We start from the raw sequence: 13,183 nt of genomic DNA, 5'->3' as shown, positions 1-13,183 counted from the left end.
GCGCACGCACGCTCACACACACACGGACATTAAGAGATGGCACCAACACACTCATCTTAATCTGTTCACATGCCATAATGCACATTAACAAATACACTCCTAGTAATATGTGCGCACACACTTAGGGCCAGATTTTCAAAGGTATGGCTTCATTGCTCCATTTAGCAGTGCTAGGTTCAGAGCCAGATTTTCAAAGGCATTGAAGTAGATAGAACTGCAGATAGACATCTAGTGGAATTTTAAAAATCAGCCAAGGGCCAGATTTTTAAAAGGTATTTATGTTCCTAGTGGGATTTTCGAAAGCAATTTGATGCCTTAACACACATAGAAATCAATGTGCCTAACCCCCATTCTAAGTGCCTAACATCCAAAAGCAAAAATGTAATGCACCGTCTCATTTTTTTGCAATTTCACTAGCCTAAAGTGACAGCAAAGTCTTTGTCAAACAGAAAAGTTACAATAACTAACAAAGACACCTGCATATAATAATGTGCATGCCCACTCGCCCTCCCGCACCGCTGAGTAACATAACTTCACAAGCAAACTCATACAAAACAGACTATGTTTGGGCTAGGATTTTCAAAGGTAACCAAGGGAGTCAGTGCCTTTGGATCTTATCCTGGTCCCACTGAAATTACTGGGAATTTGCCCTTTGACTCAAGTGGCACCTTCCTGGTTAGAGCTGGACATTGACAAACTTAAGTAAGACGGATATTCCTGACCAGAATGCATCCACACAGCAGTGATCTGCCCAGATCAAGACTTTATCAGGAGACGATGGGGCAAAAGGGATAAATGAGGGCTTGGGCACAGTCGCTGACTTTCAGCTTTCTCCAGGGGTGCTCCACCCCCGCTCGGCCCCACCCGCACGCCACCCTTTTCCCCAAAGCCCAACTCTCACACCACCTCTTCCCACCCCTGCTCCTCTCCCTCTTCCAAGTGCCTCCCACCTCCCACCTAACAACTGATCGACAGTGAGCAGGAGGCGCTGGTGGGGAGGGGAAGGAGCTGATCGGTGTGGGGCTGGTGGGTGCTGAGCACACACTATTTTTTTTCCATGGGTGCTATGGGTCTGGGTATGTGGATATGACCCATCTCTACTAAAATCACTTGAACTGGCTAATGACCCCTTAGCAGAGTCCACAGAGAGGCCAGGAGTGAATTCCCCTGCCCACTTTGAAAGACGACAAGTAGTGCCAGCTGGGATGCACTGTTTGCCATGTGCTGTGATTGTTGGTGCAGGAACCAGCGAAACCAAATTCTGTTTCTTGACTAAATGAATGGGGTTTTTTGTTGTTGTTTTTTGAAAACCTGTCTGCTTTCCCTCATGGTCCCATTCTACTCTACAGGCTGGACTCCCTATCCAGACTACATCCCCCATGATGCACTGAAGTCATTGGACTCTCATGATGCACCACGGTTGCTTAGGAAGAAGGAATCCCATGGTGCAGATGTTGTCCAGTAAGGGAGCCTGTCCTATAGATAGGCTTGGCTGAATTTGATTTTAATGTTTTAATAATTTTGATGGATAATATCAATGCTTATTTTTAAGTGTTTTTCTATTTTTATTGATTTAAATTTTCACAGTTGCCCAACATTATAGGGACTTAAGACAATGGGTGGCTCTGACAAAGCAGTTTAATGACAGTAGCCACTGAGATGTAAAAAGTTAAAAGCTTTATACTATTAACACACAGTTTGTAAAGATAACATGTCAAAACAGGCCTGGTCTAGATTACGTGTTTAAACCAGTTTTAGGAGCGTTAAACCGATTTAACGCCACACCCGTCCACACTAAGAGGCCCTTTATATCGATATAAAGGGCTCTTTAAACCAGTTTCTGTACTCCTCCCTAACGAGAGGAGTAGCACTAACATCAGTATTACCATATCGGATTAGGGTTAGTGTGGCTGCAAATCGACGGTATTGGCCTCCGGGCGGTATCCCACAGTGCACCACTGACCGCTCTAGACAGGAATCTGAACTCGGATGCACTGGCCAGGTAGACAGGAAAAGCCCCGTGAACTTTTGAATATCATTTCCTGTTTGCCCAGCATGGAGCTCCGATCAGCACGGGTGGCGATGCAGTCCGAAATCAAAATCCAAAAAGAGCTCCAGCATGGACCGTACGGATGTGATCGCTGTATGGGCAGGCAAATCTGAGCCCCGTTACAGAAGACGAAAGTCCAAAGCATTTTTAAAAAATCTCCAGACAGATGCCATAGCAGGGACTCAGCACGCTGCTGCGTGACAAGCGTAACGGAAAGCCAAAGAATCAAATGGACGCTCATGGAGGGAGGGGGGGACCGAGGACTCAAGCTATCCCACAGATCCTGCAGTCAACGAAAAGCATTTGCATTCTTGGCTGATCTCCCAATACCTGTAGGGTCAAACACATTGTCCGCGGTGGTTCAGGGCATAGCTCGTCAATGTACCCCTACCCCCCACCCCCAGAAGGAAAAGGGGAAAAAATCATTTCTTGACTCTTTTAAATGTCACCCTATGTGTACTGAATGCTGCTGGTAAAGGCGATGCTGCGGCACTGAACTGTAGCATCCTCGCCCCCCCCTCCTTGGTGGGTGATGGTACAATATGGCTGATATCTGTCATCATCATCAGCCTTGTGGCAGATGGTATAGTGCAATAGGACTGGTATCCATCCTCATCATCATCCCATGAGTGCTCCTGACTGGCCTCCTGGTCATTCCCAGTAGACGGTACAGAACGGCTGGTAACGGTCTTCATCATAGCAACAGGGGGCTGAGCTCCATCAGCCCCCACCCTTCATGTGTAAAGAAAAGATTCTGTACTGCCTGGACTATCATGGCAGCTGGAGGCTGCCTTCCCCTCATTTTATTTCACTAACAAGTCACTGTTTCTTATTCCTGCATTCTTTATTACTTCAGCACACAAATGGGGGGACACTGCAATGGTAGCCCAGGAAGGCTGTGGGAGGAGGGAAGCAACAGGTGGGGTTGTTGCAGGAGCACCCCCTGTGAATGGCATGCAGCTCATCATTCCTGCAGGATCTGACACAGAGTGGCTGTGCTCTCTGGTTCTCTGATACACTGGATCTCTAGTACACTTGCCTCATATTCCAGGCAGGACTGATTCTATTTTTAGATACCATAAAGGAGGAATTGACTCGGGGAGTCATTCCCATTTTTGTCTTTTGCACCCCCGGCTGATCTCAGCCAGGGGCACCTATGACAGCAGCAAAAGGTATAATGCAATAGGACTGGTAACCATCATCTCATTGCCAATTTACAATGGCATGGTAGACGGTACAGAACGGCTGATAACCATCTCCGCTGTCATGCAAAAGCAAATGCATGGTGCTGTGTAGCGCTGCTGGATCGCCTCTGTCTGTGGCATCTAGTACACATACGGTGACATACGGTGACAGTGACAAAAAGCAAAACAGGCTCCATGGTTGCCACACTATGGCGTCTGCCAGGGCAATCCAGGGAAAAAGGGCGTGAAATGATTGTCTGCCGTTGCTTTCCCGGAGGAAGGAATGACTGACAACATTTACCCAGAACCACCCGCGACAATGATTTTTGCCCCATCAGGCACTGGGATCTCAACCCAGAATTCCAAGGGGCGGGGGAGACTGCGGGAATTATGGGATAGCTACGGAATAGCTACCCACAGTGCAACGCTCCAGAAATCGATGCTAGCCTCGGACCGTGGACGCACACCACCGAATTAATGTGCTTAGTGTGGCCGCGTGCACTCGAATTTATACAATCTGTTTTACTCAACCAGTTTTTGTAAATTTGGAATAATCCCATAGTGTAGACGTACCCACACACACACTCATTAAATACCCATAAATAAAATTCTTACAAGTTTTCAACAAGTGTTTTTCTTACTTTGCCTTTTTATAAATTTTGATGATTATCAGTTGAAATATTTTTCTTTGGTTTGCGTGTGTGTACTGTGAAATTGACATTTGCCGACACTTACTGATAAAAATCTAATCTTTTGAAGCCTAACCATGGAAGAAAATGTGGCCATGAGATACCACAGTGGCATTTCCAAATAGACATTTACATTTTCAGCTGAAAGTTTAAGTTTTAGCTGAAAATTGTAGGGGGAGGGAGCTTGTTTGTTTGTCTGGCAGCCATTCCAAGGCTCAATCTATGACTGCAAAGTTTATCCAATGCTTGCAGCCATTCCAAGGCCTGCAGCTATTCCAAGATCTAATCAGGACATACAGCTATTCCAGGGGCTAATTAAGGCCTGCAGCCATTTCAAAGCCTAACCAAAGCCTACAGCCATCCCAAGATGTAACTAAGCCAATCTAAGGCCTAATCAATCTAAGGCAGCTGTTCCAAGGCCTAACCAGGGCTGGCATAAAATTCATGGCTCAGCCAAGAACTATAGCCATTTCAAAGCCTAATCAGTGTCTATAGCCTTCCAAGGTCTGACTGTGGCCTATACCCAATGCAAGGCCTAACCACAGCCTGCAGCTGTTCTGATACCTAACCAGGCCTGCATCCATTCTAAGGCCTAATAAGGACATGCAGCCATTATACAGGTTAATCAGGGTCTGCATCTAATGTAACCACATTTGAAATGAACCCCCACCACAAAGCAAGCCTGCCACAACCCCCAACCACAAGGCAACTCTGGAACCCCTCACCCCTCCCCCCCTTCAACAACAGCCACTTATAGTATCTAGAGAGCTAACACATAAATACGATTCATAACATCCCACAACTCCACGCTCTTGCATGGTCAAACCCTCTCTCTCTCACACACACAGACACACACACGGTGCAGCTTGTGTGTTGGTGGGCAGACAGCTGCTGTATTTTCAATATTTTTTATCTGTTATTGCTTAAATTGTGGAAGTTGGAACACTGCAGCATCTTTAGCTGGACACAGAAACTTTAAACGTTAGCTGTCCAAGTGAAGTGTGATAATAATGCAAATCTTTAGATCCACATAAAAAAACCCCAGCAGATTAAATTATTTTTCTGGGAACTGGCAAATCTATAAAAAAACGAACAGGCCAATCAAATAATGGCCAGGTGGCAATCTTATTTGCAGCCTTTCCAAGCTCTAGCAAAGGCCTGAAACTATTCCAAGGTCAACCAAAGCCTGGTGTCTTTACAAGGAGTAGCCAAGCTTTACAACCACTGCAAGACCTAACCAATGAGAATGGTGAATTCCAATGACCAGATACACACATTGTTTTAGTTTAAGGACAGAAGGAATCATCCAATCAGATCATCTGACCAGCTCAGTATCACAGGCCATATATTTCACCCAAATTGCTCTAGGCTGAAAAGATAAATAATACTCAAGACATTGTCAGTGGATAGGAAATGCGTATGGTTGTACCCATGGCTGGGATCATAATTCAAGCTACTTTGGATGCGAGCCCTGAATTCAGTCTTCAAGGCCTTGCTCTCTGTTTGTCTTTTTTTCACATTTTATTTTGATGAATTTCAGACACACATGGGACAGAGAAATTAGCAATATATTGCCTTGGGGCCTCTGCTTCTGAGCTGTGCAGAGCTATAGAGAGCAAGTCCTCTAAAGCCCTTAGAGAACAAACAACAATAAATCTTTCTACAGCACCAATACCAGCTGATGGAGCATGGAGTCCCAAGCCCGCTGCACACAGCTCATTTGTGGAGAGGAATGGGTGTCAATATTTTGGTCACTTGCGTCTCAGTATCTGGGGTGAAAGGGTGTTAGAAAGCTGTGCCTTTGGTATCTACCTACAATAGCAGTAGGGGCATCGGAAATCAATAGAGAAATTTATTGCAATGACATCTTTTCTTTATTGACCTGAAACAATCTTGAAGGAGGAGCAAAGACACCATACACTGTGAAAAATCCACACGCGTCCGCAAAGTAAGTGTCCTGCACTCATTTAATCTGGGATGTATTGATTTAGTGGTATATTTATTTAATTTTAGTGAGGAAAATTAACTGGTGAAATCCCAGTGAAAGTGTAAACTATTTCCTGGTTTTAGTGCTAAAAAAACAACAATAGCCCTCCTTCTTAAACGGAATGTGATATGACAGAAAGGAAAATTCATTTTTCCTAACTTTGATCCCATTCAAATAAGGGGGACAGTCTGTTCCAGTCAACAGACACAGGTGTCAAGGAGAACAGGTTTCCTGGATTTTGTTTCTGTGTAACCTATCAACAAATCATTCGGTCCCTTCAATCCAGTGTTTCTCATGGTGTTATTGATACTAACTTAATGTTTCCTCTCACTGGAACAGATTCAACTTGACCATGGTTAAGCTGCTGGTGCTCTGAGACCACTGCCTGTCATGCCATCCAAAATGGTCTAATTGTTTGTTTGTTCTACCCTGTCTGTATCTGTCTGTTGTCTCTTGTCTTATACTCAGATTGGAAGCTCTTTAGGGCAAGTATTGTCTTTTCATTCTGTGTTTTCACAGTGCCTAGCACAATGGGGTCTTGGGTCATGACTAGGGCTCCTAGGCACTGCTAGAATAAATAAAGAACAAAAAGTTCTGACACATTTACTCACAAAAACACTGGTTTCCTCTGTGAATAATCCTATTGCAACTACTTGCAGAATAAGTTACTACTCAATATGATGAAGGGTTTTAGAATATGATTGTAGTGGGGTGAGCACCCGCTCCAGCCCTGAAGGGGTTGGAAAAGCCCTGCAGAGGGCTGGGGCTTGGGAAGGGAGCAAAACCCTAGCTGACTGGGGGAAGTGGCTGCAGCTGGGACCACGCCTCAAACAGACTAACTGGGCCATATAAGAAGGCCAGGGCAGCCAGAAGCTCAGGAGTCTCTCTCTGCTTGTAGAGAGAAAAGGGCCTGGCTGCTAGGGAGCTGAACAGGGTACTGGGAGTCGAGCAGGGCTGCGGGAAGGCTAGAGGTTTTGGGGAGCTCCAGCTGGGAAAAAACCCAGGCTGTGTGCCTAGCTGAGGGCCTAAGACCAATACTGGGACTGCAGAGGGGCAGCCCAGCTATAGAGAGAGGCAGCAGGTCCAACCCAACCTTGCCTGTGGTGAGCGGCATATACTGCAGTCTGCCCTAGGGAGTGGGGCTAGATGGTGACTGGCAGTGGTCTGAGGTAAGTTGGGGTTTGTGGGTGGGGGTTCCCCTGGGTGGGGAGACCTAGAGTGTGGGGGTACTGCAGCAACCCGGAGAAATGGGCACTGGTGTCCTGGGAGGGACACGGGGGCCAGTGGTAAGGTGGATCACCAGCCTGCAGGGAGCATTCCAGGATGCTGAAAGAGCTAATTCCCATGGACAACCAGCGGGAGGCATCGCAGGAGTGAGTCCATTCCCTTACAATAATCCCAATATGATTCTGAAGTCTGCCATTGGGAAAAGTAATGTACATGCTAACTGTGGGTAAAGTGAACTGAGAGGCAAGGCAGATGAGATAATACTTTATTGGAGTAACTGCTGCTGGTAGAAGAGACAGAGACAAACTTTCCACAAGCAAGGCTGGTCCACACCTTGTCTCCTTCGTATCCTGGGAGCAAGACAGCTATCGCAACTGAAACATTCCTGGGTTTGCATTCAGTTCATTAGGATTTTTTAAATACAATGTGGGGAAACAGCAAACAATAAATGAAAAATAGAGCCACTTTGGTTTAGAGTGATGACAACTCACGGGCACTTTGCAAGAATGGGGACTGATAAATCTCTAATGGAATAAACAAACCCAGTCTCTGTTCTGTATGTGGAACAAGTGCATTTGTCTTACAAATTTAACTTTTCTTTCTGATCACTGATCCAGCCTGCAGGTCTCCATTTTACAAATAACTTGATTTTACTGTTCAATTGTATCTCCTTTGAATTCATCATGAAACTATTGAAACTAGAACATATTTGAAATATTGTGAACATTCTTTTAATTTTTTTTAAACTTATAGACTCATTTGTTACTTTCTGCAAAGCTTAAAAAGGTTAGGAATGACTAACAGGTTGCCCTCAAATTATGTGTCTTTGCTGCAGTGGTAAAAAAATAAATAAAAAACATAGCAAAGGTTTTCAGCCCTACCAGGGTCATGTCCCTTTCTCTCTGCTGTGTCCATGTGATTATCTAAGACATTAATTAGGGCCAGATTTCAAAAGGTATTTGGGCACCTAATGGGATTTCCCAAAATATGTGAGCCCTAAGTCACAATTGAAGTCAGTGAGTTTTGGTGCCGAGATGGATTTGAAAATCCCACTAGACACCTTAATGTCTTTCAAAGTCAGGCCCTACCCCTAGAATGTGCCATGCCAATCACATGTCCACAGGAGATTTGAAGTATGAGACATTGAGCCACACTAAATAATAACTGCTCAAAAAAATAACCCATTTCTCAAATACCAAGTAGTGTCTCAGCTGTAGCTCATCACAGTTCACCTGCCCCTGTTCCAGCTCCAGCGATCAGACACAATAAGGGGAATGAAAAGCAAGGCATCTCCAAGCTGTGATTCTGCTCTGCCTTCCACTGCCTGTGCCCCATAATTAACTCCCACCTCCTCCTTTCCCTGGCAGCCTTTCTCATCTCCCCTCACAAGCTCAACTCTGCATGTGTTCCATGAACACACATTGCAAGTCTTAGCTTGAAGAGAAGGACTGGCTTTGCAACATCAATTAGATGAATGTGCACAGAATTGTGTTTGGCTGTCACGCTGCAAAATGGAGGGCGTAGGAGTGTGTTGAGATACAAAACAGTGTCTGATTCACAGGGAATAATTGGGAGTAGGGAGTTTGCAGGAAGATAGAGGTTAGACTTTCCCCTTAATTCATTATTAAGTCTAATTATCTGCAATAATTAATGTAACTAAGAAAGCATAAACACATTTTTAGAGCAGTATTTTTCTGAATGTGAAGCATTAAGACCACCAAAAATGACTAATTAAATGTACACAGATGCTCTAGAAATTCTTAAATTGTGACCAATATTGAACAATTATATTTAATGGAACTGTTTAGTAAGCATTTACTCCAAACAACAAGATAAATCAATGCAGTCTTCCAAAATAAAATATTTTATTTATTATTCTATCTACAGCAATGCCCAGATAACCAAATTATCTCCATGTTTCCATATACAATGTAGGCACTATGCGATGTGCATATTGAATTATATTGTATATTTACAAGCAGTTATTCTACTGAGGCTTTGCGTATGGCAAGTAATGCTCTGTGTCTATTAAAGAGGATCATCAAACTCAATAGGAGGAACATTTTCTGATATTACAGGTACATTTCTCTCTCATTATCCCACTTCAGCAGCATTAGTTGTATCTCCTTTCTTTATGTTAAATACTTCAGCTATACATTTGGTGTTCACATTGTTACTATTTAATCAAACAACATAATTTTCATAATCAACATAATCTTCAACTCTCTCTTTAAACATCAATAAATCCAGCCTTTGAATTCAATTTTCATTGCTCTTCTCTGAACTCAGTCCGGGGGCAGAAGATGAAGAGAACAGGGCTGTAAAGGTGTCACTGAGGGCAGGGTGAGAAGGGGTTGGGGTGCACAAGGGCAATGAAGCTTGAAATAGAGACAAGAGGATTGTGCTCATGATAGTGCAAAGATTTAAGACAACTTGTGTCTAGGTGTAGAAAGATCATGGTCACTTTGGCTTTGTAAAGTTCCAATGTCTTTTCTGAGGCATATAAAAGTAAAAGAACATAAGAATGACCATACTGGGTCAGACCAAAAGTCCATCTAGCCCAGTATCCTGTCTTCTGACAGTGGCCAATGCCAGGTGCCCCAGAGGGAATGAACAGAACAGGTCATCATCAAGTGATCCATCCCCTGTTGACCAGTCCCAGCTTCTGGCAAACAGAGGCTAGGGACACCATCCTTGACCATCCTGGCTAATAACCATTGATGGACCTATCCTCCATGAATATATCTCGTTATTCTTGAACCTTGTTATAGTCTTGGTCTTCACAACTCCTCTGGCAAAGATTTCCCCAGGTTGATTGTGCATTGTGAGAAGAAATACTTCCCTTTGTTTGTTTTAAACCTGCTGCCTATTAATTTCATTTGGTGACCCCTAGTTCTTGTGTTATGGGAAGGAGTAAATAGCACTTACTTATTCACTCTCTCCACAGCAGTTTCCCTCTTCTTTGTAACCATTTACCTTACCATTCCTCTTGTTCTTCCCTCCGCAGAATGTACCTGAGACAGGAAACATCCAACCAAACCATCCTGACTGAGTTCCTTCTCCTGGGTTTCTCCGACATCCGAGAGTTGCAAATTTTACATTTTGTGGTGTTTCTAGTGATTTATCTGACAGCTCTGATTGGGAATCTCCTCATCCTCATAGCTGTAGCTGTGGACCGCCACCTGCACACCCCCATGTACTTCTTCTTGGGCAACTTATCCTTCCTAGACCTCTGCTACATCTCCGTCACTGTCCCCAAGTCCATGGCCAATTCCCTAACCAATGACAGACACATCTCTTTCTCCGGATGTGTTGCCCAAGTCTTCTTGGTGGTCACCTTTGTTATTACTGAGATGACCCTGCTTGTGATCATGGCATACGACCGGTACGTTGCAATCTGCCATCCTCTTCATTACAGAGTCATCATGAATACAGGCACCTGTGCCCAGATGGCAGCTGGTTCTTGGATTGGCAGTGCGATCTATGCAGCCTTTCACACTGGTAACACCTTTAGGTTGCCCTTTTGCCAGTCCAATGCAATTGGTCAGTTCTTCTGCGATATCCCACAATTACTGAAGATCTCTTGCGCTGATACTCACCCTAATGAAACTTTGCTTCTTGCCTGTGTTATATTCTTGTGTTTCATTTGCTTTGGTTTAATTATCGTGTCTTACACTCACATCTTCTCCACTGTGCTAATGATCCCTTCAGTGCAGGGTAAGTCTAAAGCCTTCTCAACCTGTCTGCCCCACATGATTGTAGTTGGTTTGTTTCTTAGCACTGGAATGTTTACATACATGAAACCAAACTCAGGGTCTTCTACATACTATGACCTGCTCGCTGCTGTTCTCTATACCGTGCTTCCTCCAGCCATGAACCCTCTCATCTACAGCCTGAGAAACAAGGAAATTAAAGAGGCTCTAAGGAAAATAGGAGACATGAAGAAAAGATTAGTTTTAGTAACTCTCGGGAACTAAGCCCATATTAGTTTGAGGAGCCACAGGTTCAGAAGAAAGATTTAGCGAACAGTGTAAGAATAACCAGCAGTTAGCTGGTATTTGCCTGTAAACTTTGGGAGAGCGCAAATGGAAGAGTTAAAAGTAGAGTTACATTCCCAGATAATGATTCAGAGAGAGACTCTATAATCTCTTGTATGACAACATGGGAAGACAGGGGATCTCTACAATGTGGAGCACAGTGAGTCCACAACTGAGGTTGTCTTTATAGAAAATACTGTCAAATTCCTGGACTGCCTGGGCTAGTTCTGACCTTTCCCCCACCGTGAGGTCTTGAAATTGAATTCTAAGTTATTCTTGGAATTCAAGATATGGGTCTTTTCTGTCTAAACCAACCCTAGATCCCGCAACATCTATTGACTCTAATTGTCTCCATGAGGAGATTTCAGGACTCCTAGTGTTTCTTCAGGTGCCATCTTTCCTGGGAGGATAGGTTGCATTTTTCATATTTCACAGTGCAGTGAGTATGGATCAGGATTAACTGGAAGAAGAGTGCTGTGTAAATTCAAAAGCTAGTCTTTCACCAGTAGAAGTTGGTCCAATAAAAGATATTACCTCACCCACTTGTCTCTCTAAGAAGGGATAAAGAGAGATATAGCTTGTATGGAGTAACCCAAGTGGTTCCAGTCTGTTACCATGGGATAACTAAGTACTAAAGGCCAGATAGTTGCAGGTATTTAGGAACCGAGTGGGACATTTAAAAGCATGTAGGTACCTAATTCCCATTGATTTAAATGGCAGTTAGGTGCTTAGATATTTTTGGAAATCCTACTAGGCACCTAAAGACTTAAAAAATATGTCCCTAAGTCATTTCCATCTGAGAGCAGTTCAATGAGCCTGATGTCTCAGCCCTGATATGAACTCAGGAGGTATTGTCATAGAAATGAAAATGATGGACAATCAGCCATACTGGGTGGCCTTTACCAGTCATTTTCCTAGAAACTCAAAAACCACACAGCGCAAGACAGAATGCCTTGGGAGAGACTATATTCCTCTTTCAGCACTGGAAGTGATGTCTCCATAAGGGGGTTTGGGGGTCATGGGCAGGGCCATCTGGTGGAGCTGCCATGGTCTGTGTTACATCTGATGTGTGGCTACTGAGAGCATGTTCATCCTCCAGAGCTGTCAACCCATCACCTTTCTTAAAAAACAAAACCAAACAAACAAATTAAAAAGAGAGCTAGAAAAAGCTTTAATTTAGTTGTCTGTCAGATTGTCATACATCAACATCCCCCCATTCACTAGAGTTGTTACCCTTATTTTACTGCATCCTCAGAAGTGGCTGTGACCCTGGGGAAAAGAAACAGTCTAAAGTTTGGCTGAGAGTAAAGGGAGTGAATTATTCGTCCCACTCAGCTTTGCATGCCATTTGTTGTAGGGGAAAATGCTGCAGGAGTGTTTGCTGTCTTGCCTTTAGGAGTTTTGCTGTCTTGCCTTGAGTTCTGATTGCCAGTGCTTGAGGCAAATTTTCTCCCTAGGAAATGGGCATTGGAGTTGGAATGAGATTCTTGGAAAAGGAGATTCCCCGGCGTGCTCCTTGATCCTCTTATTTCGGGACTTGAGCATGTGTAAAAGTAAATCACCCTGAGAATATATCACTAGTTCCTCTCCCTCTGGAAACCAATTTGTAAAGCCCAAGGCACCTACAACCACTTGGCAGCAGCGGGGGTGGGGGAGAAGTGGTAGTATCAGAATGGGATGCTGGTGTCAGAAGAAAGGGAAACAGTACTTTGAATTTCATTTCACTGTGGAAATGGTGAGGAGGAGAAGGGAAGGGGAGAAAAAGAAGAATAGAGAGGAAAGTTCATTGCTCTAGGATAGAGTTTTCAAAGATTGGAGGGTCAGTTCCCAGTAAAGATAATAGGAGCTGTGGACTCAGCTCTCATAGGTCTCTTTGAAAAGCCCGGGCATCAGATGGCCTTTCAAATTCCTCTATCAGCTTCATTAACCGCAACTGTCAGTCCATTATCTGTGTACCAGGGTGCAGCTATGCATTACTCCCCAGGCGAAACTCCCATAGAAGATAATGC

General features: G+C 44.0%; 1 protein-coding gene across 2 annotated transcripts; it reads left to right on the top strand.

Moving 5' to 3' along the window:
* Positions 1-6,808: 6,808 nt before the first annotated feature.
* On the top strand, positions 6,809-11,438 carry LOC120381120 (olfactory receptor 14A16-like). 2 transcript variants are annotated; one of them, XM_039499217.1, is made up of 2 exons: positions 6,809-7,079; positions 10,145-11,438. In XM_039499217.1, the coding sequence occupies exons 1-2, from the start codon at positions 7,057-7,059 to the stop codon at positions 11,112-11,114; spliced, it is 993 nt and encodes a 330-aa protein (XP_039355151.1). In that variant the 5' UTR covers positions 6,809-7,056; the 3' UTR covers positions 11,115-11,438. The 2 variants fall into 2 exon arrangements, with proteins under 2 accessions (XP_039355151.1, XP_039355152.1); XM_039499218.1 differs by lacking the exon at positions 6,809-7,079 and adding an exon at positions 9,051-9,215.
* The last annotated feature ends 1,745 nt before the right edge of the window (positions 11,439-13,183 follow it).

Source organism: Mauremys reevesii, linkage group 13 (genome assembly GCF_016161935.1).
Source record: "Mauremys reevesii isolate NIE-2019 linkage group 13, ASM1616193v1, whole genome shotgun sequence".
NCBI classification, from domain to species: Eukaryota; Metazoa; Chordata; order Testudines; family Geoemydidae; genus Mauremys; species Mauremys reevesii.
The sequence above is the reverse complement of the archived record's forward strand: the minus strand, read 5'-3'. Positions and strand labels throughout refer to the sequence as shown.

Excerpts from the sequence above, each read along its gene's own strand:
- LOC120381120 (XM_039499217.1), top strand. The coding sequence starts at position 7,057 with ATGGTGACTGGCAGTGGTCTGAG. Across the intron at positions 7,080-10,144 it reads GTGACTGGCAGTGGTCTGAG|AATGTACCTGAGACAGGAAA; the intron begins GTAAGTTGGGGT and ends TTCCCTCCGCAG.